The 26,855-nt window shown below is 36.9% G+C and overlaps 1 protein-coding gene across 5 annotated transcripts in view; it reads left to right on the top strand.

The window, feature by feature from the left end:
* Window positions 1-26,855, top strand: part of CDKL5 (cyclin dependent kinase like 5) — a 140,668-nt gene that overhangs the window by 93,352 nt on the left and 20,461 nt on the right. For all 5 annotated transcript variants that reach the window (XR_008820102.1, XM_056327951.1, XM_056327950.1 and 2 more), the window contains exons 8-14: window positions 2,752-2,842; window positions 7,348-7,537; window positions 11,915-11,995; window positions 16,209-16,369; window positions 18,702-19,728; window positions 23,208-23,313; window positions 25,397-25,520. Coding sequence is in view for 4 of the 5 variants with exons in the window: in XM_056327951.1 (XP_056183926.1) it covers window positions 2,752-2,842; window positions 7,348-7,537; window positions 11,915-11,995; window positions 16,209-16,369; window positions 18,702-19,728; window positions 23,208-23,313; window positions 25,397-25,520 (1,780 nt within the window). In the remaining variant the exon portion in view is untranslated. The remainder of the gene's footprint in view (window positions 1-2,751; window positions 2,843-7,347; window positions 7,538-11,914; window positions 11,996-16,208; window positions 16,370-18,701; window positions 19,729-23,207; window positions 23,314-25,396; window positions 25,521-26,855) is intronic.

Genomic DNA, 26,855 nt, shown 5'->3' with positions numbered 1-26,855 from the left:
TCCTCTACCATGTTCTGAGTTGTTTAAAGTCCCTTTTAAATTTTTTTTGGCTTGCTCTCCCTTCTTGCATCATGATGCATTTGCAAACACTTTTGCTTTCATAGTTGCTCTCATTCAGATCACCTTCTGTTTTCATCTTTTAATCTATTCCTTCTCACTGTTTAGAGTTTGGTCTAACCTTCTCCCTAGTTACCTTCTCTTATTTTTTATCAAAATATTCTTCCTGATACCTCAGCACAATTTGGAGGAAGGCGCTATAAGCTAACTCCACCACGAAGAAAGAAAAAAAAAAGTTATTGTGTTCTCAGAAAGGTATTATGCTTTCATGAATTCTGTCCATCGTCTTTCAGCATGGTGTCACAGAGTCAGAGCAGCAGTGAATCCATAAAATGGTTTCTTACATCACCCAACAATATATAGATGACACTGAAGCCCATGACAATAATTTTCCTTTCTGTGTTGCCACATCAAATCTGTACTGTGCCTAGCCTGTAAAGCTGAGGGATGATTTTTCAGACTACGTTAGCTGCTGCTTGTTGCTGGACACTTAATACCTGGCTGTGACCAAGTTCCAATAGACTGGCCTGGAAGGAGGAGGATGCATCCTTGACTTGTTAATTCTTCTGGTGCACGTGGGCTCATGGGCTGCTAGGCTTATGTGTTACATTAGGACATGTGTTTATTTATATCAGGCAACACCTCTTCTTTTCTTTCTTTCTTTCTCCCCATGCCTCCTCCCCGCCCCCCCCCCCCCCCCCCCCCCCCCCCCCCCCACTTTGTGGGGCTTCCTACTGTTCATTTTGGCCATCCCTGATTTTTATAAGTGTAGCTCCTGGTTATCTTCCCTCGCTTCTTTAAATACATGAATGAAGGACTTTTCACTGACAAGATTAATCAGATAGGTCATGTAATTTGAAACAGAAACAGAGCTGCCTAAGTAGTTCTAAGTATAGTAACGTTTAGAAATTTACTCAGTCCTAACATTGAAAGTAATAAAAAATTACTTTCCAGCTTTTCTCCAGCAGCATCAGTAGTGTTCATTAGACTTTATGGGAACAGATCAGATTTATTATTATTTTGGTTCAGCTTTGAAATATGTGTTCCTCAGCACACATGCCTTTTAGTTTACCAAGTCTTGAAAGTAGAGGTATCTTGCAAAAAGTAACAGGAGTAACCTATGTCATTAACAAGTTTATCAGTGTTTTCTCAAATCACTAATCTAATAGTAATAATAATCTGCATCCAAACTTTTACTTCAGTTTAGAGTAAATTAGCGTTCAACAGGGGTGAGTGGGGCTGGGTGCATTCACACTAAGCTGCCAAATGGGATACAACTTTCAGAATACTGGAAAAAAAAATATCAAAAATTTACAACTTTACAAGCATAGTTGTGTGGGAAAATCAATTTTGGCAGCTTCTGCATAAGAACTGTGATATGAAGAAAATTTACTGTTGGACTTAAGTAGCACTTATTGATTCTGAAAATGAAATTATACCTTAACTCTGCAACACTCTGGAATTCTTATACTTTCTTCATCATTCATGAAGTAATGGAAAGACTCATAGTGATTTCACTGAAGTAAATTTTGGACCAAGTTTTAATGCCACATCCCAGTAAGAAAGCATTTTTATAATGTTGCTTCTGCATTTCAGTCCCAAAAACTCATCTAATTTTGAGCTCTAGTAAGGAGCCTACACATCTGGAGTCTTACTGCCGAGATCCATCTGTCCTGTCTGGCCTTATTATTAATTATTTGTTTGAGAACAATAAGACACTACTTTTTCTGAAAACAGTGCCAGCATCTGCCCTAGAGTACTTCTACATGAAGAATCCAGTAACATCATTACTGTGGGGCTCAGCTGAATTTTTGTAGATGAAGGAGAACAAAAACAAAAATTAAATTATTACTACATCTGGGTTTTCCAGTATATGCACTCTTCTCTCAGTCAGTGGTGTTAATTGTTATGCCTTAGGACAGGACTTAAGTTTTGATATAATTGCAAATAAGTATACTTTTTATTATTATTTATTCTTAACAAAATGATGAGGAAGTTAATTTGGACTTGGTTTCTGATCCTAATTCATTAAGAGCCTTGTTATGAATGTGATGCTAAAGCAGGTGGGAAGCTGACATATGGAGTGAGCCAAATGCAAATATAAAGCAGTTTTGCTGATATTTGGGAGACTCCTGCATTTTGTAGTTTTAGGGAGATGACCCTGTTCCTTTCCAGGTCAGGGAGGGAGTGCTCTTAAATGAGGATAATACATAGTTTCTTAGCTAGTTTAAAAAATTTAAGGCAGTAAGACTGTAGTAGTTGGGCTCAATGACTGGAGAAGTCTGCTCCCCATGCACGTGTTACGTTTCTGATGTTATGACTCTTCTGCAAACAGTATCTCTGTAAAACTTAGTGGCAGTAGTTCAATAGATTGCATGATATACTGTCAGGTAACTTTTATCAATCTTTTTTTATTTTGGCAAGGTCCAAAAGTAATAGCAAAACCCCGTAGACTAATGAGGAGAGTATACAAGTGAAGTAGTCATTAAAGCAGACATGCTGACTTGCACTGTCGTATCAATAAAAGCTTGCATTTCAGTAGACAAGCAATTTTTGGAGGCATCATTCTGTACTAGGGATTGTAAACAATTTGCTTCTATATAAATAGGTGTGACCTCTTGCTGCAAAAATCAGTGGTGATATGCATATTGCATTTAAAATAGGGTATAATCTTTCACACTGTTGCTTTGACAGGCTTTGCTCGTAATCTCTCTGAAGGAAGCAATGCTAACTACACAGAATATGTGGCTACCAGATGGTACCGCTCACCTGAACTCTTGCTTGGGTAAGTACAGTACAGTTTGTAGAACTGACACAATAAATCTTGACTGTTTACATTTTTTCAAGTGCCTTTTGTAAGATTGACCCATGGAGAACTGTGATTGATTAAAGGGAAGATTTCAAGAGGCTTCCAGATTTTCGTTGATTTTTGTTCATTTCCAGTACGTCAGCATGAATCATTGATGTGTTGACCTCTCTCGAGGTGAACCGTGTTTAAGTGATTAAAATATGAAGCTGAATTATAACAGATACACTTCACGTTCCTGCCTCCTCCACCCCAATTCCTTTCAGAAGAGGTTTTCATGATAGTCCTGTGGCCTGAAATGTTCCATCAGCCTTGTGGTGGACATCACGTAGCCATGGCAGTGCCTCTTACACCATGCTATGCTCCTAGTTGTCTTCATTCTTTGGGTCAAAACTGTGATTTGGTTTTCATTCCCAGTTGCCCTGTACCAGCACTGCTGAAGTGGCTCAGAAGGATGGTGTTAGCTTTGTACTAGTCCAGAAGAATTTCTTGAAGGAAGCTGTATGAATCATTTCAATAAAGCAGAGAAGTCAGTGTTCCATTACCTGTGAAAGCAGTAGTTTACATGAGTAGGTTGAGCCAGACAATTTAGTTTTACTTTTTCATTAATCTCTAAAATGAGTGTTTTACTACCTCACAGGGTTAAACAGATTCTCAGATACTATATGAAGAAATTCATAGGACCCAAAAGGGCAAAGGAAGAGACAAAAATAACTGGAGATCTACTATATGTGATCTTCCCATTGTATTAATTTTAACACTGCATTATTCTAAACCACAAGAACACTCTCACAGAACACATTTTCTGTAGGCATAACATAGATGTATTTGTATACACATATTCTAGAAATAAGAAATTGGTAGCCACAGAATGAATCAAAAAAGTACTGGTCATTCCTAAGATTCTTTAAGCAACATGTTTCACGCTGCTGAGAAACAAGTCTTTGTTTCTTTTGATTAACAATGAACTAGACATTTCTTGAATAGGTAAAGCATTAGTCAGTAAAGTCACCCCAGTATTCCCAGAGCTGTGCTACTCTTAACCAGATTGGTAGGCAGTTGTGTTATTATGTGCAGAATAGTATGTAAAGTTGCCATTAAAAATGTAAAAGCTCAGGTTTTCGTATTTTGGAGAAAACAGATATTATTAAACTTCCAAGAAAGTGTGTGTGTGTGTGTGTATATATATAAGTATGAAAAAAGACTTGTAAAGAGAGCATCCGTTTGGCCTTTTTAGTTACACATTTTACTCTTTTGTCTCTAGTAGTAATGAGGATTTAGGAGGAAAGGCATGGAAAGCTTGACAGACTTATCGTTAATCTAACCTGCAGTTTTCAAAACTGTTTCATTACCAAAGGAAATTTAACAGGAATTATGTCTGTTTGTAATTGACTAAATTTGTTTGATTAGCTTGTAGCGGAAGGGAGAGGGTATGTGTATTTAATGCATATCATTCATAAAGGAATGCTGGTGTATTCTTTTAATGCCAAGTTTTTCGGGCACGAAGTGATGTATGTTTCTTGGCAATCCCATTCTATTTCCCAGACACTCATCTTACCCATTCCCCCTTCCCCTGCATTTATCAAATCTTCATAAGCATCTAATATTCAAGAGCCTTGCCAGGATTATTAAATATATACATTTTAATGAATACGGGTTTATTTTTAATTTTTTTAAATGCTCTGTTTTGCAATAAAGTTCAAGACTTAAATTTCAAGGGAGGAAGGAAATAGCTGCCTAATTATTCACAGAACATCCAAAATCTACTCACTTTGGAGAGCCTCAGGTAACTGTTAGTGGAGTACTCTGTAGCCTTTGGTGACAAAATATTGCTAAAAGCCAGTAGATTTTAAGGCATACCAAATTACTAGATGAAAACATGTTTTGGAGAATCTAATTTGTGTGGGAATAGACTATAGTACTTCTGAACTGTGGTCTCTCTGACCTACAGGAGTTATTTCCTTTATCCAGCCACAGCACTCTTGCGTTGTTTGCTGGTTGTGATCTGACAAGACCAATCCGAGCAGTCAGCAGGAGTTCTGAGCATGCCTTTTTAAACAAAAAAGTTGCAGTTTACCATGCCACTGCCTTAAGAAATGGGTATTTTCAGAGTTGTTTCTGTTTGACTACAGAGCGGAAACTTCTTAAACTGTGATTCAGCTTCCTTTATTCTTGTGAGCAAGGAAAGATAACTGTCCTTGCCTTAAAGAAGTTTTAGCCCATTCCTCAGTTGTAACTGTAGCTTGTTCTCCAATGCCCCAGCCTACTGCAACCTTTCCCCCATTTTACATTTTAGTGGAGAAACCTGCCTATTAAAGGGGTTGCAAAAAAAGATGTGCTTGTTTTTCTGTCATAATGAAAAGGTAGGTTTATTCAGTTGTACTCTCAACAAACTGTTTTGCTAACAGAGCCTCAGTTTTCCAGGACAGCACAGAGTATCTTCAGAGCAGATCCTTGGCTTTGGAGTCTGTTCTTGTTGTGTTGCCTTTTGCAGTGTGGAGAAAAACCCGTCCTTTTTTCACACTCAGACATGACCTAATAGGTGGGTTGGACTAGCAGCATCACAGAAAGGACCAACACTGAGTCTCTCAGCAAATCCATGAGCAGTCACTATGTGAGATTAGTAAGGGAATTATGAACCCACAGAGACATTGTAGTAGTACTTGGGGAGTTTTGGCATGCTCTGCTTTGCCACTGGTGGTTTCTTGTCAGCAGTCTATTCCAATGGGGCAAACTTTGATTTTGTGGTGGTTGTTTATGAAGGGACTGCAGTGTCTCATGGCAGATTCTGAAAGGCAAATGGTTCCTGAAATTTTGGTGTCCTACTGTAGCTTTACTGGCTACTGCAGACTCCTGCACTAGGCATCTCAGTGGGTATAGTTTCACTCAGGCCAGTCCAGCTAGAAATGCTTTCTCACCTTCACCTAACTAAATCATCATAGGGATTACAGAGTCCTCTGGCCAAGTGTCCTCTAACTAATCATGAGTAGTTAATGGGGAAGTGTCAGATATTTTTGTCTTTAGTCTGAGGGTGTTCTCTCTCTAAACATCCAATCAGCAGCGTAAGGAAGGGATGAAGGGAACAGGTTTAGGATACAGTTTCTCACCTGCAGTTCCTGGTGCTGTCTTATTCCAGAAATCGGCAAGCCAGCTGTAACTTAAAAACTTCTTGAGAGGTTGAGTTGTTGGATTACAAGTTTCAAAAAGAAGAGACACAGCAAAATATGTTTTCAGTTCAATCTTTATCCCAGTCTTCTTTTTATATGCTTTTTCTTTGACACAAGAATTTTCTGGTTGTTCTGCTCAAAATCTAAACATCTAAAGGAGATTCTTGGAGTAAGTTGGATGTTTACAAAAATTTTTTACAAATTCAACAAGCAGGCATACAGAGTTGCTTCAGTCTACAGTAGGAACAATGAAAAGCCAAAAGTGTGTAGTGCATTAACTGTTGCATAGTTGAGGTGAGCCGCTAAGAAAGCTTGCTGAGGCACAGAAACTTAGAGTGCAAATCAGAAACTGTCCAAAAGGATTCTGTGTTCCTTCAGTGTTCATGCCTTTAGATTGAATGTTTCAGTGGTCTACCACTCTTTTCTTTTCATACAAAACTTCTGCTCTCTACATCCCAATTTTCTGTCCTATGTGTCTTACAAACCATCCTCAAGCCCGTAGTCTCTCCCGGCTAGAGTATCCATATTGCCTCTTCTTACATTAAATACCCTCATATATAGTCTCAAGAAAAGCTGGTATATCTCTTGCTGGTGTAACACTCACATCACTCTAGTTTTATTTCTGATGAATTCCCTACACGGCTCCATTGCTGACCTATCTTCTTTTGGCACTAGTAAAGTACCAGGTGCTATCCTCCCCACCACACAACATTGCTTGCAAACACAGAGGCCACCCATCAGAATTTCTCCCCAAAACCCCACCTGGGGCTTTTGTGATGCTTTTGTTGCTTCTTCACCTGTGTTTTTTAAGGAATATTTTTCAGGGGCATTCTGTTTTCAATTAAAATTTCACTGTGTGAATACTGAAAGAAAGATTTCATATGATTTCTGTCCTCCCAGTGGCCAGACCCCGTATGCCTATTCATATGTTAAGCACAATGAAAAAACAAATATAATGCAAAAATAGAGCACAGTCATTTACTCCTAGAGAGAAGGGAAGTTATTGCTGGTTTAACTGGGAATGATTACTGCTTCGCAGTCAAAAAGATTATTCTTGTACGTAAGATTTTTCACGAAGGTAACCAGATCCTTGGGGGTACTTGAGAATTCCTCTCCTGGCTTTTCAGCAGCAGCGGTACATCAGACAATCCAGGGGAGAAAAAGTGAGCTTGGTATTTGAAGTAGTTCCTTTAATATCAAAGTTTATTTGTCTTTGTGCTAAGGAAGCGGGCCGTAGGAAATATGGCAAATAAATTGAAACAGCTCAGTAAGAAAACAGTGTCAATGGGTGAAAGACATTGTATGTTCACTTTACAGAGCCCCTTACGGGAAGGCTGTGGATATGTGGTCTGTAGGCTGTATCTTGGGAGAGCTGAGTGATGGGCAACCCTTGTTTCCTGGCGAGAGTGAGATTGACCAACTCTTTACCATTCAGAAGGTGCTAGGCCCACTGCCAGCTGAGCAGATGAAGCTCTTCTACAGCAACCCACGCTTCCATGGCTTGCGGGTAAGAGAAAGCTTTGTTCTTTTTTTTTTCATTTTATTTACTGACACAGTATTTACAGGATTGTCGTTGTTGCTGTGAAGGTTCTTCTCATTTACATTGTACATTATCTATTGCATGTGTTTCTGTGTAAATATAGGATATTTAGATTATAAGGCTTTCATAATTCAAAGTAAAATTCTGATTACACCAGTATTGAGTTTTATAAATATGTTTGTTTTACTGTTAAAAGTCGATTAAAATTTTCTTTTATTTCTTTGACTTTTTTGGCTTGCAGGTTAGCATTTATACCCAGCTTAGCATTGCCCTGCCAGATTTGCACTGTGAAGTTTAGTGGCATAGCTCTGTCAGTTCAGGGTGTGGAAAATTCATGCCTGCCATTTCAGGCTACTCTTACGGAAAAATCTGACTCGTAGATCATGGCAGAAGAGCTTTTTGCCTTTTGACTTGCATTCCTGGGGAGTTGGTGTTGGCCACGTGAGTAAAAAAGCTCTTCCTGCTGACGGCATTGTTCTCCTTTCAGGGGTTTGCCAATACCATGTAATGACTTACTAGTGTGGAGAAGCTGCTCAAGTTGGGACATGCAATATGGCAAAATCCCAGGAGCAATATATAATAGCTCTGTTATCTTTAACAATACCTGGTCATTGATTGTACTCATGTTTCCTTGTCGTTCAGTTTTGATTGTCATTTTTTTATTAGTGAATATTGCTTAGAAAGGTGAATTTGTGATCTTGATAAATGGTCTGAAACTGTTAGTGTAAAATCCTATAATGAGAGATACAGAGGATTTAGGAGACGTGATATGTGCTAAAGGCTCGAGATTTGAGTTTTACTCTGTAAAAGAGAAAACTCAGACAATGAGAAAGGGAAAGAGGAGGGTCCTAGTTATGTTAAAATGTGTTAAAAGTTGCCATAAATTGAGTTTAGCTGATGATGGTAAGAAAAGAAATAGTCGTCTTAAAGCGTTAGGATAATTATTTTAACTACAAGGATAGCCAACGCATAAGAGATTTTGTTGAAGTTTGTAGAGCCTTCACCAGTGGAGGGTTTAAAAAAATGCTTAGACAAGCATTTCTTGCAAGGTCCTATTTGTATTTGATCCTATTTAGAACAATGGGCTGGGTGGGATTTTCTGTTTTAAAAAATTTATAACCCCTTATCAGGAAAGCAATGCTTTAAAAGTTGTAAGCAAAGTAAGTCCACTGCCTGTTCAACATTATTTTGCAGCAGTTCTAGTTGTGCAGTGTAATCTTATTTGGATAAATACTCTGTAATATCTTAGAATGAGAAGGAAGTATCTTTGTTGCTTTAAAATACAGTAATTGAAAAAGACAGTGTGGACCTAATGTAATTAGCATGGGTTTAAAGTTTTGAGTCTCTGTTATCCTGGATCTGGTTTATTACTTGGCCTCAGACATGTTGCTGCCTTCGTAGCCCCATCTGTAAAGTCAGAATACTAATGATGACGACAGTGACATATGCCTTCCAATAGAGAGTAGTTTTTGAATAGTGAAGCGCAGTCTGAATAATGGCTTAAACATGAAAAATACTTCAAAAAATACTGGTTCAGAATGTGATATTCATTAGTTAATTCATAGGAAAAAATTATTTCGTGGTATAAGACAACCTTAAAAGTACATTTTTCTGAATGTAGCATAGTGCTTAATAGTGGAAGATTATCTGTTGCATAGCAGATCATGCAACATATTATTTACGAGCTGGATCTGGCTCTGGATATTCACAAGATAGAAACTAGTCCATGATGTAGAATTGTTTATCCATATGTTTGGGCTTTGTGATTTTCTGCATTACGGTAACTGTGAGTACAGTGTTGTAGCACAGGATTTTAAAATTTCTAATATGAACATTCCAGCACCACATACACATGTATACAGATGAACATTTGCAAACTTTCTATCATCTCTTCCTTCTAGTTTCCTCCATGCATATATATAGACACAGTTTTCCTCACTGCTGAGGTTTAGGGAGTATTTAGTGATCTCCTTTCAGCCCTTTTAAGGAAGAAAACATCCATGGTATGTTGAAGGCCCAAGGAAATAAAATAATATGGGATCAGAAAGTACCAATAGGCTCATGCTTTTATGGAAAATGTAAGTGGTAATATAGGGCTGCAAATATTGTTCTACAATAAAGTTATAAATAAGCTGGAGAATCTGAACAGTTCCAGTGACTAGCCATCTCTTATTACTGTTTTGCATGGCTTTGGCACATTTTCATGTTGCCCTGATCATTCTAGTTGTAAAATCTTCTTTATTATGGTCATTCTACATGAAGACAAGAATATTTTGCCATTTGGTTTATGCAAAAAGCGGAGGAAACATAGAAGCCTTGGTTCATCTAAGTCACTATCCAAAATCAACGTAGTAGACTTGGACTTAAAATAATTCTTAATTGTTAGTAAAGCACTTCAAAGGAAAGCACAGTAAAAAGAAAAATACAGAGACAATTTAGGAACAAACACATTCAAACTAATGTTCTTTCATTTTCCTTCAAAGCTCACATAGTGTAATTGATGAAAAGTAATGCTAGTACAAACAATGGGCAACAATCCGTAGTGGTCGAACGCTTACCCCTATACAGTGAATATGCAGTGCATTTTGCTTCCAAATAAAATGCATTTTTGGAAATGAGTGTTTGTACTAGGTTGCTCTTTAAAGCATAGGTTTGAAGCTACTGTTTAATCTGAGGGTGAACATGTAAATATATGCACCTGACTAACAATCCCTAGAGGTAAGGGAGAGCTGGAAAATGTACAAGTGAAAGTAAAGGAATAAAGGTCTTTAAGACTCCCTGCTCATTGACACTTTAGACCAAACATCTAGTTCTCACATGTTTGTATACTATAACAAACTTCCACATAAAATGTTTATCTTCAAGTTTGTTGATTTTTTTGTTGCTGTTGTCTGTCTTAATCACTGACTTGAACTTTGTTGTTTTCTTGTATTTGCAGTGATTTTTAACTATAATTGAGTATTTTATGTGGGTATATTTTGTGTATGACTGGAGCCCATATGGACATACAGTGATGGCTTTTATGTGCCAGTAGACAAGAACATTGCATGCTTCCTATTGTTAGTATTCTTTGATGTCTTAGCTTAAGAGGGCTTTTTAGAAAATGCATGGGATGTGGGATCAAGCCAGGCTGCAGCTGAAACACTTGCATAGTATTAGGCAAATTCCACAACTCTGGGAACTGCTAACAAAGTCTCTGGATCTCAGTTGTGTACATTGGGATAAACTGTAATTAATGCTAATAGGCTAGCTGATCATTTGTTTTATTTGTTTTGTGTTTTTTTTTTCCAGAGGCTTCTCTGGTATTCAAATACATAATTTTCTCTAATTCTCTAAAATCGGCATAAGTTGGATCCATGAGGGTTTTTTTATATCTCTGTTGGAAATCCAGCCTTTCTTTCTAATTCTGAAAACATTGGCGTATGTGTTTAGTTTTGAAATTTGAATTTACCTCACTGAAATCTGTTTGTTCTCTGTCAATTCAATATATGATATGGTCTGGAAATGGTTCTTTGTTATGTTTCTTTTCAACTGGTTGTACTAGACATTACATTATAGTAATGAAATATTGAGCAACTTTTCTTTCATTTGATAAAAAGAAAAGATTCTGTCTTCATTTTATTCGACTGTTGCCTTGTTTACAAAGCAAGCAAAAACCCCCAATTCTGTGCTTTTTTTTTTTTCTTTCTTCAAATCATCCCTGCCTGTCCTGTTCTTTCTAGACAGGGCTAGTTTAAAATACTGCCTTCATCAGGTTTTGTCTAGACTCCAGTTGACAAAAGAAGCCCTCCAGCCATGTGCGCTATGCCTCGTGGTGTTGCCAGTTCTTAACTACAGCATGACCACAAGAGTAATCCTTAACCTTAAACCTTTGACAGACAATTCCAAAATTTTTAGTGAAAAACCCAGTCTTTGGTATTTCATCAGTACTGTGTTTGCACTCTCAAATTCTCTCAAAGCTATTTTTAATCTTTCTCTAAAGTATGTATTACTTCTGTTATTTCTGAATCTATTTTAAACCTCCCACTTCTTGTCAGTCATAATGCCACAAACACATTTATAGATCTAAGTTGATTATTTCTCATTTAAGAGATGTTCCTTGACTGCCCTACTAATCAAGTATACTTTGTCTGGTTGACTGGATGCAAATCATACACCAACAGTTATTTGTTTCATTATAATGTTTTATAACGTTTCATAAACCAGTAACTTTTTCAGTGCATATGATTCCCATTAATTACATGCTTTGATTCACTATGGAGTTCCTTTTTTTTTTTTTAAACATTATATTCATGTATACCTTGTTTACATTCTCAGTATATTTGTGCTGTATTATTTTTACAGTTTCCAGCAGTCAATCATCCACAGTCTTTAGAGAGAAGATACTTGGGAATTTTAAGTGGTGTATTGCTTGATCTTATGAAGGTAGGAAAATGTATTTTATTTTCTGTCTGTAATATGTAGGAAAAATGTAAGTGACACTTTTTTTTTTCCTAATATAATACGTGTTAAAGTACTTGTGACCTTCCTTTTGAAATGTTTTTGATATCACCATTGCTTGTAGCAAGGATTGATATTTCCTAGAAATCAGGAAAATACCCTTTGCAAATGTCAGGAGAGTCTGTTCAAATTTTGATAATTTGATAAACAGTACATAGTCCAGACAAAAGAATCACCATCATTTGCAGCAATAGGCATTCACACTGACAAACATTCAGATAGATGCACAGGTTGCCTTTGTAATGGAGCATGAGCTCTCAACCCATAATAAATTTAGATAAATCCACAGAGTATTAAGATAACCTGAGTTGTTTTTCATTTGTTGTTGGATAAACATGAAGATGTGGACAGTTGTCAAAGACAAAGTTGATGCACCATAGTATTTTTTTAACCCAAGCCTTTAATCTGCTTGCTATCACTCACCTCTATACAGTGTGTATATTATGTTACTCTTCAGTCCTGTTTTGGAACAAGTCAGCTAGTTACCCATGGCCAAACTGGGATGTGGTCCTGAGATGGTTTCTTACAGGGGATCAGTAGAAGCTGGCTCCCCTCAAAATGGCCAAACACTGTAAAGCATTGTGCTATGCATTTTTTGTACCTTATTCCTGGGTGTGCAACACCTATTGTCCTTGTTGTACTATAAAAACATCACCATGGTAAGATGCAGTACAACCCTCCAATTATTTCGTCCACAGTAAGCTGAAAAAAGAAGTCATAGTGTCAAAAATTAGGTTTAGAGTCACAGAAATGTCACCTAAGAATTCAAGGTGATCGGGACTAAATATGAAGAGTGGATATGGTTAATGAACTCTACATGAATTGTGTGGTGCCAAGTCCATCTGCACCAGTTGTCTTGGAAACCAGAGGTCATTTTATTTGGGCTATACTTTGCTATTTACTTTGTTGATGTAGCTAGCAGAAACTCACCACATTTGCTCTGCTCTTCTTAAATGCAACTGGTTCAAATCACTTCCATTTAATCTCCCTGCATTATGAAGAGAGTCAGCATAACTTTTATCTTGGTTTCATGGAGTCCACAAAATTAGGTACCTCGGTGCATGTAATTGCTTGGTTTGATATTTTCTATTCACAGAATTCCTATTTCTATTTTCTAATTCACAGACACTTTTTCTGGTTATCATAGTTAGCTGTAGCTCAAGCTGTAGTAGCATAATTTGCAGAACAGCAGTTTCAAGATCATTCTTCAGGCCATTGTTACACGTGCTGGGGCAGGGTTTTTCATTTTATCCTGATTTTTATGTTATATTTCAATGTCTTTTGGGTTCTTTTGGTGTGATTTAGAAGTTATAAAGTTGTAAACATAGCACTTGAATTTTAGGGAAACACAGGTTTCCAAATAATTCCATTCCACTTCAAATAATTCTTTTCAACCTTTCTGTCTGTATTTCTCCCTACAAGGTGAAAAAGGTCAAGGATTCTGTAGAGAAAATATTTTGTGTTTGACTTACATAATTCAGGAATTGGAACATTGTTAAAGAATGAGCAAAAGACTGCAGGAAGAGAACAGAAGAGATCTGTGGTTAAGTTGCGTGCTGCAAATGCTGCACATACTTTGCTGTTTGCCTGTCTCTTCTCCAGGCACTGGACAGTCTGGCATATGTCCCTGCTTGGTGTGTTCCTCATTATCTGCATTCCCAGGGATCTCAGGTCTGGTTACTAGATTGCTGAATAACCCACACTTCAACTTATGCCAGCTAAAGTAGTGAGTTATTGATATTTAGAGAGCATTTCTGAACTGAATTAATGAAGAGGCACCCGTTTGGCCCTGTGGCTTTGTTGCTCCTCTCTTCCCCTCTCCTTCACAAATCATGCTGTTTTGTAAGCACGCATTTCGGAGTTGGGAGCTGGTTCTGCATGTGGTGTCTTGGGCAAAAAAGATGTTGAGTATTTCAGTCTTTTTCATATCATGTGTCATTCAGTTGTCTTCTCCCATTCAGCAGCAGACGTGCATTTTCTCTGACCTTCTGTTTACTGCTAGAATACTTGTAGAATACCTTCTTTTTACCCTTGATGTTCTTCAGATGCCTTAGCTCCAGCTGGACTTTGGCCTTCCAAAGTGGTCTAACCTTTGTGCTAATGCAGTGCTTTTAAAGTCCTCCTTTGTATCCTGTCCTTGACTCTAGCTCATGCACACTCCCATTTTGCATTCTTGTTCATTAAGAAACTCCCTGTTTAGCCAGCCTGGCCTTATGCAAAATGTTGTGGTCATTTGTACAGTAAGATGCTTTGTTCCTGAACTCTCAAGAAATTTTCTTTAAAAATCAGATGGCTCTCCTGTACTTTACTGCTGGTGAGCAGCAGGTCGAGTCAAGTCCTACCCTTGGCTGATTCTTCAGCAGCTGCACTAGTAATTGCCACCAACATAGTCTAGAAATCTCCTGAATTGTCTATACAGGCTGGGTGTCTGGATAGTTGAAGTCTGGCGTGAGGATGAGGACCTGTGATCAGGAGGCTTCTGCTTGTTGTTGTAGAGAGTTGTCATCTTCATCTCCTTCATGCTTTTCAGTGCATGGTTTAACCCCCAGCATAACGTCACAAATGTTGCTTTCCCTTCTAATCCTGACCTAGAGACTGTCAATGGATAGACCTTCTGTTTCATGCTAGCAGTTGATACCATCTAGGAACTCAATTATATGGAGTACCAACTCCTTTGCCTCCACACCTCCTTCCTTCTGAAGCCAGCTGTACCCATCAATGATCATGCCTCAGCCATGAGCCCTGTCCCACTACTTCTCCGTGACTCCAGGCAGGTTCACAGCCTTGTGCTTCCCTATGGACTTCTGGTTAGCCATGCTCATGGTTCAGGCTCCGCAACTTAGTGTACAGGCACTTGAGGGAAGCCTCTGGACATCCTCTTTTCTGAGGAGGAAATGTGGGTATCACTTGTGGCCTTCTCATGTTTGTTTGGCCATTTGAGCCACCATAGTGATGAGCACCAGAAAAAAAGAGGGAAAGAAAAAGTTAATCATTCAGTACACAGTTTGTCACTTCAGAAAGGAAGATACTGCATACCGTATGACCAAACTACGTAGGAATGTAGTTTGCCTCTTGCTTTGTTTGCTGTGCATTTTCTAATTCGAAGTGCAGGGATCCTGTGAAGGGAAAACCAGTTTGTGGTCAAGTGGCTGAATACTATGTTAATACATATACAGATATGCATGTGTATACACACACAGAGTGCATATATACACATGGAGTTGTTCTCTATTCAACCTATATAACCCTAAAAAATAGCTATTCTTTTTACTTAATAGCCATTCATACTTTTATCTTTGCTGACAGTCATGCGTATTCAGATATTCCAAGATAAGTTTTTTATTGCCCTGTTCCTGCAAGAAACCTTTCAAAACTGTCAAAATACCCAACCTACTGGTTTTCAATTTTGTGATTAAATATTTTCTACATGCCAGAAAGTGACTTTGTTTAGAATCGCAGCAGATCTAGCAGAATTATAAGGCAAATGTTATTCTGAGTGCATTGTAAACAGTTTAGATGATTTCTTAAAATTACAGGTGGACTTGAACTCTAGCAGTAAAAAAACGGAACTCTTTTATTTGTGTATTTTTTAAAATGCTAACTTTAAAATATCTTTCTTTGTATAGGATTGTTCTTGTGTGCTTGTTCTATTTATAAAGCCCGTTTTGTTGTAGCATTTTATTACTGGTAAATTTAATATTTTTAATTCTAAAAAACATTTTTGTAATATATATCCTGGGAAAATGTTTAAAATACTTACATCTTAGGCACGTATAGTTATATAGATAAAACATTTTTTAAAATTTAGATATTTTTGTATTTTAGACATATTTTAAGCACACATACTTAACTACTTATGTATGTGTATGTATATTCATTATATACATATAGCAAGTATATATGTTTCATAATAAGCAAGGCTGAGACCTTCCATCTCTTAAGTAGAATACAGGTTTTGTAAGTCTTTGTTTTGTATCACATGTAGTTTAATGCAACATATATTTGTTCTAGCAGTTAGATCTAATCACAGAAACTCTACAGATTAAAAAGCTATCCCAATAATATTTATTTTGTTATATTGTTTGCTGATGCAAATACAGATACTAACTTTTAAACTTTGGGATTTGTTTTCCAAAAGAACTTACTGAAGTTAGATCCAGCAGATAGATATTTGACAGAGCAATGTTTGAACCATCCTTCGTTTCAAACCCAAAGACTCTTGGATCGCTGCGGAAGCTCACCTTCGAGGTCAGCTAAGAGAAAACCTTACCACGTGGACAGCAACACATTATCTAACAGGTAAACTTAGTTATCTCACCATCATCACTGACATTTGCTCTGCCAATGAATAATGCTCATGATGCCATCATGCTTACATACATCATCATCTACAAGAAAAGAGAAGTTGTATTTGAGAGTTTAGGCACATTGAGAGGTATGTACTGCTCCATGTTGACTCACTAAATGAAGGAAGTAGATACAGTTTTATGGTGTTATAGTTTTGGTAACTTTCTGCATCAGGTGAATGCTTCTTGAAGAGAAAAAAACAAAGGCAATGTTCAAGTATCTCTGCATTTGACAAAAAAAAAAAAAAAAAAAAGAGTTGGCTTACCAGTCTTAAAAAAATGTTAACCTTTTTCTTGAACAACATTAGGAATTTTGTGGCTTGGAGTATGCCTGAGATTCCAAAGGAATGCCGTTTTCTTTGGAATGCCGGCACTACTGTACATGTGCAACCTGTCCAAGGTTTTGGTGTTTGAAAGTTCAAAATTCACCCAGATTTTTAGCAGCTAAATGTCCCGAAGTTGCATGGATTGATCATGCTCCAAATTGGCAATGAACAGAGTTTTGTCTGAAGTTGCAGTTACGAGTGAAGTCTAGTCTACTTGAACTTAAAGCAGGGCATATTTGCCCAGTGACTTCCTTGCTGGACACACAGAGCTTGCGAGAACCCACTTGATTTTAATACATCAATGAACCAGGTTTACTGGTGGATGAAATACTTCAGTACAAAAAGCCTCATGGTATTCCTCTGACAAAAGCTCTCCTAAAGGTCGCCCTCTGAAGTACGCAGAATGATAGTGGCTTTTAATTCCAGCCATGTTTTTTCTTTAGCTTTTCCTGTGAAATTCAAAAAATTACTCCTCATTTTAAGATTTGGGATGATGACATTTATGATCTATACTTTTTCAGAGATAGACACCAAAAAGTTTTAGCTGCCCTTATAGTTATTTAGAAGTTTTACCATTAGAAATGTGGCATCAGAAAGGAGAACCTAGATCCATGGGAAACTTCTTATCTAAAAGGCTTGCCTAGCTGCTTGATCTAAAATTACTAGGTTCCTTATATCAATAAGTTTTTTTAAAAATACACTTCTTTTTAACAAAAAATATTTTAAACTGGCATTAAAATTGCTAAATTTCTAGAAACTGTAATAGTTAATTATAATAACACAATTAGATCACTGGAAGCAGCTAATACAAAAATCCTAGGTATAAAAATGACTAGCATCATTCAGTTATAATTATCAACAACATCAACAAAGGTACAAACTCATCTGTACAGTGAGCTCTCACTTTAACACTCAGTAATGTATCTGAGTTACATTATCATAGATTTGATACAGAGATAAGTTAACTTGCTCATAGCTTGCCTAGGTCCGTCAAGGTTTACAAGTACAGCTGCAGCACTGCTTAGTTGTGGTTAGTTTGCAAAGACAGCGTAAGCCTAGAAGCAGAACTGGTTTTATGCCAGAAAACCTGAGATAATAAATCCTGCTAAATAATAAATGAAGTCAGACTGAATGTTTGTAGAATCCAATTCATATCTCCGTCCTGCAATCCTAAAACCAGGAAAGCTGGAAGGTAGAGTAGAGGTTAAGGACATCACCAAGTAGCTCTGCACCAATTCAGTCTGGTTGCAGAGCATTTCACATGCAGCTTTGGGGATGAGTTAGTGTGCCCAGAACTGGGATGGTGCCAAGTTCCACAAAAATCGGGGTTCCTGTGGTAGACCTGGTTTGGGGTTTGGTGTTTACAGGGCTTTCTCCACTGTACTGGGCTCAGGCTTACTCTGGATGCCTTTACCAGCACAGTAACCTCTTTTCCCCCTCCCCTCCCCCTCCAAGTCAGACATACATTAGATGGCCTGGAGCATTGATTGTATCAGGTTTTCGTGACAATGCTGGCATACTTTGTTGTTCTGCATTCACTTTGATATGCCAGGTGTATTTAAGAGTTTGTTCAATGGGTATACAGCTAATTTTCATAATGTAGTGTTACATTATTGATGTGCAGTTATATTACTCACATGCATAAATGTGTAAATATATGCTGGAGTTTCTGTTTGTATTTTATATCTTCACTTCTTTTTGTTAGCAAAATCTATTAACCAAAGCTGAGTTTGTCCATCAGGATTTAAGCAGAAAGAAACTGCAATGTACTAACACTTGCAAATCTGTTATTTTAGTGGAACTTCTGATGCCTAGTTGGCAGCATTTGATCTTACTGCAGTTAAATTTTGTGGGTTTAAATGGCAGCTCCTTTCTGAAATGAGTATACTTTTGTTGAAGTTATTAATACATGAATATGTAATCTGGTATATTAATGCTTCTTTATGCATTTTAATGTAGAAATCAAGCCAGCAAAAGTTCTGCTTTGCAGTCACACCACAGATCAAACAGCAAGGATATACAGACGTTAGGGGCTGGCGGGCCAAGAGAAGAGGGTCTTCCAGCAAATGAAAGCTTTTTAAATGGAAACCTTCCTGGAACTGCGCATAGTCCAATGCATGCTAAAAAATCAAGCAACACACCTGGCTCTGGCAACAAGGATCTAGCCAATAATAACATGCCGCATCTTCTCAGCCCAAAGGAAACAAAGGGAAAAACAGAATTTGATTTTAACGTGGACCCAAAAAGTTCTGATGGTTCAGGCACAAAGTACCTGAAGTCTAATACCAGATCTCAGCAGAACCGTCACTCATTTATGGAAACTTCTCAAAGCAAAACTGGGACGCTGCAACCCGGCGATAAGCACAGTCGCCACAGCTACATTGATACTATCCCGCAGTCTTCTAAGAGTCCTTCATATCGGACAAAGTCAAAGAGCCATGGGGTTCTGACAGACTCGAAATCCGTGGGCAACCTTTCTGAGGCCAGGGCCCAGGCTGCAGAACCAAACAGCAGTAGGTATTTTCCATCCAGCTGTATGGACTTGAACTCTCCTACCAGTCCAACTGCTCCCCGACACAGTGATAACAGAACTTTGCTCAGTCCATCCGGGAGGAATAACCGCAGCGAGGGTACCCTGGACACCCGAAGACCATCAACAAGACACTCCAAAACAATGGAGGAGTTAAAACTGCCAGATCACATGGATGGAAGCCATTCCCACTCTCTGTCTGCTCCACACGAATCTTTTTCCTATGGTCTAGGTTATACCAGTCCTTTTTCTTCACAGCAGCGCCCTCATAGACACTCTATGTATGTGAGCCGGGACAGAGTGAGGTCAAAGGGCTCAGAGGGTGGCTTAAGCATAGGGCAAGGGATGGCAGCCAGAGCAAACAGCCTGCAACTGTTATCTCCACAGGTGCAGCATAAGTCACTCACAAGATCTGTTGGCTCGTCACGAGAAGACTGTACAGAAGATACTAATAGGGTTAGTTCAAAATATTGCCTATTATGGGAGGCTTACTATCCTCTTTTTACTTCATGTGGGGACAGTGTGCTGCTTTCTCGCTTCTGTTTGTTTCTTTGCAGTTATTCATTGATTTGTCTTGTTGTAAGATGAGGGATGTTGGGATGTGTTTTCAGAAGGGCTAAGTATTTCAAGGGCAAAATGAGAGGCTTTTTTTTAAAAATGGGCTTCGAATACTACTATTCTCTTCAAGTACTGAAATGCGAGAACGGAAAAAAAATGAAGTTAAAACTTCGTTAGTAGTTCCTAGACTTTGGTTACATTGTCTGATTTTATTTTAATCGTATTGTTTTGCTTAATTAACCTTCTCATTTGTGGTTTTATTTAGCTTTTCTTGTATGTATTTGTCCTGGTTTCAGCCCCATGACAGTATTTCTGTTATGAAGGCTAATGCTAATTGTTGAAGTGAGCTTTTAATCACTTAGAGCAGGGCATTATTGCTGAAACACCATCATTTACTAGAGGAATATCAAAACTTGTAATATTTCTCTTGATTAGTATGATATGTAACTGATGTAGTCTAGGGATTTTATGCTGGAGAAACCCACTGGTAAATTGAATCCTTACAGTGTCACTAGATGCCTTGTTGTGTTTTACTGTGATAATTATTTAATAAGTAGAGGAAGGCCTAGTTCTGGTGTTAATTTACATTTCTTACACAACATTTCTGAATTATCTGATGTTTTACTCATCAGATGTGTAAAGATGACTGCATTGGTCCCCAGATCTTTAAATTGCTGTACCATTGATCCAGATTCGAGCAAAACAGTGCAGGGAGAAGTAAGAAAAAAGAGTGTTTGTTTCTCTATACGGACATCTGTGATAAAGTGACTTCTTAGAAGACAACATGTAGTTCAGATTTGTTGACAAATTAAAGGAATTCAAAGAGCTGCCAATATTACTTAAGGTCTAAAAATTGCGCTTTGTTGTGAGAGACTGAAAAACTCTGCCTACTTAGTTTATGTAAGAAATATATGTAGCTGAGTTGTTAGTAGAGGTCTACAAATACCATAAAAAAGAGTTTTCATGTTGTGGTTGCCTCTTCAGCCCAGCAGGGAAAAAAAGGCACGATAAGTTTTTTGTACTTACCTCCTCCCTTCAGGTTTATGTGTATTCACACATGAGAATAGATCTCATAAAAATGGGAGAAATACAACGTAATATAGACAAAAGAAAGCCACTTGGAAGGGATTACAGCAGCTCCATTTCAAAACCTTTTTTTGTTTTTCCTTGTGTAGTCATTTTTCTCTCTCATTTCAGTCAAGTGGTATACTTAATCTGTTAAATATCAAGTGTTACTGTAGATGGGCAATAACACCAACATTTGAGGGGTTTTTGTAACAAAAGCTCATGCTACCTTGTATTCTTCAGTGCATGAGGAGCTTTTTCTGCATTCTGCAGCAGATATTAGTCTGATAAGTAATTTTAATTTTATTCCATGTTATGTAGAGGCAGATTGTTTTTATCAGATCATTCTTTGTCTTGTGAGAATTGGTTGACAAATTTTTATTTTCATTACAAAAATGTACGTATATCATAATGCTTATGTTTTTGTTCATTTTTGTTTGCTTTAGAATGCCTAATCATTTGGAAAAAACTTATCTTTTATGGTCAGTGTTTTTAAATTTAAGCCTTCAATTAATGCTTTTAAATCTGTATTTCAATAAGCAGAAGTCTGAAAGGAAAAATACCCTTCTGAAATGGATGGCAAGTCTGTAAATTCACAAAGTTGTTTTTGTTTGTTTATTCTACTTAGTAACAAATCAGAATTAAATTGTCAATCTTCTTATGCCTTGTAAAGGCATTTTCACAAAGAAGTCATTTTTGGCTCCTTCCTAACACTCCCTTTTTTCTCCTTTTTTTTATTTTTTCCTTTTACATTCTGCATTAGAAATGAGAAAATTTAATTTCCCTCAGGATTACTGAACTAAAAAATTCAGGAATAACATGAGTGTTCTCAGAGATTCGTTATTGTTTTCCTGTTATTTTTTTCCCTATCAGTTCTACTGGTTTTCTCTCTCTGCCCATGTTTTGTGAAGTTTCCTCACTTCCATGTTTCTAGTTTCTCACTGATTTTCTCTTTAGCTCTACCAAGTCTTTTTAAAAAGAAACATTCTTTGTTTACCAGGCTTTAAATTATAATTAAAAAAAAAAGAAGAAGAAGAAAAGTCTCGCATTCAGTATTAGTTTTGGGGCTTTTCCAGTCTCAGTACAACACTTTTGCTTTAAGGTTTCTTTTTAATTTTAAATTAAATGTACTCAAAAAGGGACAAGCCGAAGAAAATCAAGTACAAGTTGCTATTACTGTCTTATATTTGTAACTTAACTGCTGAGAAAGAAGAGGTATGTTACACAAGTAGCAATTTACTCAAATGCTTCAGTCTCTTGTAAATTTTAGAAGAATCAAACTGTGATTTAAAGCATTGTTTTAGCTGCACTTCTCATCTTGGCGCAGTTTCAAGGGTTGTTTTATCTGTGAGAGTGAAGCCAGATCTTCATTAAAAAAAGGCAAAATAGACTCTGCAAATCACTCATATATTGAGTTGAAATCCCCTCTTTTAATTCTGGTCAGGTTTTTTTTTAGGTTTTGGTTTTTTAACCTTTGTCCTTCTTGGACATTTTAGATTTAAATTCGTGTAACGTTTTCAGTGCAGTTTCGTGTGCGGTCTTGTAGAGAGCATTGAATTTTATCTGGTTGGTCCATTCTGTGGGAAAAATTGCAGCATCTGCTTCGTTTAAGTGTGGGGTTAAGTCATGTTTGGTGGCAAACAAAATGGATGTTTTAGTGGCTTGCTTAAGCTTTTGCATGAAGTACTTCCAGGAAGTACTGTATTCAGGAAAATAGAGTAAATTGGAGGTAATGATACTTTCTTTGATGTCCTGTCTAACTTAACTATTTAGTTTATAAATTTCCTAGTTCAGCGGCTACCTCTTATTTTGCATATGCTAGATTTTGTGGCTGTTGCTACCTCTAGGTACTACTGGATAACAGCTGATTAAAGAAAGTGCTTTGGTGTTGCAATTATCACAAATTATATACATTTCCTGTTTGCTTTTTAATATTCAGCATTAGCAGTGTGACCAGATTCCATCAGCAATTAATTTAACAAGACTTCCAGTAAAAGATTCCTCCAGAGATATTACAACTGCATTTCATTCACAGCAAAAAGCTGGGGGTCTGAATCATGCTCGAGTCTTTAAAATTACGATTAAGAGGCAAAATGTTGTTAATGCCATATTTGTCATTTTGGATAAAGCAAGCAGCAAACCCAAGTGATTGTTGATTACGCAGTCTGTGATTTGATATTGGCAGTTATTAATAACATGAAAGGAAAATTGTGTGTGATTAAGGCTGGGGTTTCTTGCTTACGTATGTTGGTTAAAAACTGCATATCAGTTTATAATCTTTAATTTTAAATATTGATTGTTCTTTTGTTTAGGGTGGAGCATATCATGATCCACACACAGAAGATGGAGCATCTACTAAGGAAAATAGAATTCTGTATAATGACCCTGTTCCAAGAAGAGTTGGCAGCTTTTACAGAGGTAATTTTATGGTGGATCTTTCAAAATTAAACCAGAGTTTTAACATGGAATATTAATTAAATAATAGGAATGGATACAGAGAACTAACATGAACAACTAAAAAAGTCTGTTAGAAAAAGAATTGTTACCTCACTTTCAGAGACTGGGTTGACCTGCCTAGGTTGTATGCAGTAACTGTGTTAGTATCATATTATTTATTTGCAAATGATAACTTGCTTTGATTGAAAAGTATATCCAGTGCAGTGCCTTGTAAAGCAGAAGATAATTTATCAATGGGAGTTTTAACAAAATGAATGAATATTTTACCAGAGTAAGCAGTTCATTAATGCTTTCAATTAGTATTTTAAATTCCTACTAACGTTATATCTAAACATCTTTATACTTGTAACACATTGACATACTTACTGATCTATTTCAAATACTGTGGTGCATGGAACTGTAACACTAGTTTTTCATTGGTCAAGACCTATGTTCATTTCTTTTGTTCAGACTTACTAAAGATCTGCATTTCCTAAAAGCAAAACACACTTAGATAATCCCAGGTCAGAATAAATAATAAAACAGGACTGTGTATCTGCATATATATGTATGTATGTGCATGTGTGTGTGTATATATATATACACACACAAATAGACCCTGTTCTGTTATGGTACACAAAAGATGATTTCTGAGCAGCTGCATCATGGCTAAACCTGGGTAATCCTTTTGAAAAAGACAAGGGTAGTAAGAAGCCACTACTGTCCTGCAAATGTTAGGAGGCTTGTGGGGCTCCCCTGAACCTTAAGAAGTCCCAATCAGCTAAAATTTGATTATGAGTCACCTAATAACCTTAAGCAGAGTCACAAATCTCCCTCTGATCCTCTTCAGGTTGATCAGTTGGCTGATAACCTGATTTAGACATGTTAAAATCTGCCAATCCTTGCAAGTGTCCCATTGCAATATTAAAACCTCTAAGCAATATTAAAACTTGTACTGTTTTGAGCAATGCTTTTGAGTATAAGGTTTTGTATCACGTACAACAGAAGATCCTTACAAATCCTTAGTCCTGAATTGCTTTTATTGATCCTTAAAATGCTCCTAAAATTGGATGTGGATTATCCTTCTTTTTTATACATAGTGAACAGAAGTTGCAAGGAAGAAAGGCTTTCCATAAGTCATGTGCTAGGAAAACTGTATGTCTCGGGTTTATTCAATACTTTATTATAAAGGAGAGGTTTCTTCCTCTTTAACTATGTTTATGAAACAAATATATTTTAGTTCACAGTTAATTATTGCTTTGGGAAAATTATACTCTGTGTAAATAATTAATTGATAATAGTATATGCAAAAACCGTTGAAAGAAGAAGTTACTATGAAAAAAGTAAGTTCATATTTATGCAGTTCTTAAGTACTGACTTAACACAAGGGTTATTAGCATGTACTTTTGTACTACAGCTTGAACAAAAACTTGCAGATTCGATTTTGATATATAGTGCAACTAGTATCTGATCAATTTTTAGTCTAGTGCAGGTATATCTGGTGGTAGTCATAACTAATAAATTTAAGTTGTAGGTATTTATAACCTATTTTAAAAACCACAGTATATCTGTTTAAAAAATACATAATATCTGATTTTGATCCTTTTATTTTTAGTGAGTAATATCTTATTCTTCATTATCTTAAAATCCAACATAACTTTTTTCAGGATGAGTACTACCTTTTTTAAGGTCTAAGTGAAGACAAAGTGTAAGCTGTAATATTTTGTGTCTTTAATAACAGTATTCCAAGTTTTTATTCTGTATCCTGATTTTAAATATCAGTTGCATTTGTGGCTGCCTACACATAGAAATGTTCTCAAATCTATTAACAGCTTACCCAAGTTCTGATGGTGGTCTCATTTTGTAGCTAATGTTACCTTGCAAGTATCACAAAACAACAGCTTTCCAAACTGTAAAAAGTATGCTGTTTTCAAGTCATACATAAAGTACAACTGTGTCTTCACTCTCTTGTTTCTGTAAAAGAGGTAGAGAGGAAGCAGACAACTGAAAGATTTGGGATTTTTGGCAGAGCTTAGTATACATTGTTTGCTGTTTCTCTGTTCAGTTCCATCTCCACGTCCAGAGAGTACGTACATAGAAAACAATGTGTCAAACAGAGCCTCTGTGTTACCAACAGACAGCAGCACGGTGGCAAACCACTCAAAGAGACAAACCACCTTTGATACCTGGTGAGTTGTTATTTACACAGATGTGTAGAGAATGGCAGGGAAAAAAAAGGGATTTTTAACAGGAGGGAAAAAAACTCCACATTTTTCTCAAAATTTGTAATTGTCTGTATGTGCATAGTTGCTTCCCCTGACTATACTGACATAGCACTGCATGTTTTCTGTCCCCTTCTGAGCAACAAGAAATACTTCATTACACCATCACACTGAATGCATTAAAGATTATATATTTTTGCCCAGTTTTTCCTGATTTTTTTCCGGTTTTTGGTTAAAGATAATGCAAAGTGCTTGTGTGCGTATAGTATGCATAGCAAGGCTGTAGCTTCATCTGTGGATTCCAGAAGAATGAATTGTAAGGCAAATGGAAAAAATATCAAAATGCATGTTTTCATATATAAAATAGGACTGTTTTAATGAAGAATATAATATTGACCCTACAATGGGGACTGCTGCTCTTTTTGCTTACGCACCACAGAAGGAAATGAGTACATTCTATGGGAAAATGGACTAAGCAACATCTTAATGGTGTATATTGATTTTAAAAGATTAAAAGCATCACATGGCTCCATTATGTAACATAGAACACAACTATAATTATGCTAATAGAATGACAGCATATGCGTAGCTTTGCAGGACTTGAAGGGGAATATCTTAATTTTGTTGGTCTGAGAGCTGTTAAGCTCTAAAATACTCTTAATCTTCTACTTTGTTCAATCACAATAAAGCACACTGAATAAAAATAAGCAAATGGAGCTTCAAAGGATTGGTGGGAGGAATGGACTGTATGCATTCGCATGGTTCAGCTATGCTTCATACCACTGTCTGAAATACTGCTCTCTGAAAGTGTCATAAAATCATGCTATCTGAAGAACTGTTTCAGTGGTTTGTTGACTTACTGTGTTTTCACATGACCAATCTGTGAATTACCTGCTTAAAAAAGAAATGGGTGGGGGGAGGTGGGGAGGGAAAACAATTGGTATTTCAGCTTGTGTTCAGGTTATATACCCATGTCAGTAATAGAAGATATTTACTCCAGAACCCTTGTCACCTGCTCTGATTCACTAGTCTGCTTCCTGTCCTTCAGTAGCTCCACCTACATCCATTTTGTGGAAGTTAGCTGAGGAATCCAGTCATTTATGTAAAAAGGTGGTATTTATGTTGTGACTTATTAAAGAAGGTATTTATTCCTGCTGTTGAAGCCTTTTACATATTTTGTCCTTCATATCTGAATCTTTCTATCTTGCATATAACATAAGACAACTAGAATGTTGTTTTGCTTTATATATCATTTGGCAGTATATTACCTTTTATTATGTGGTCACTCCAAAGAAATATGTA

This window comes from Falco biarmicus, chromosome 2, assembly GCF_023638135.1.
Source record: "Falco biarmicus isolate bFalBia1 chromosome 2, bFalBia1.pri, whole genome shotgun sequence".
NCBI classification, from domain to species: Eukaryota; Metazoa; Chordata; class Aves; order Falconiformes; family Falconidae; genus Falco; species Falco biarmicus.
The sequence above is the reverse complement of the archived record's forward strand: the minus strand, read 5'-3'. Positions and strand labels throughout refer to the sequence as shown.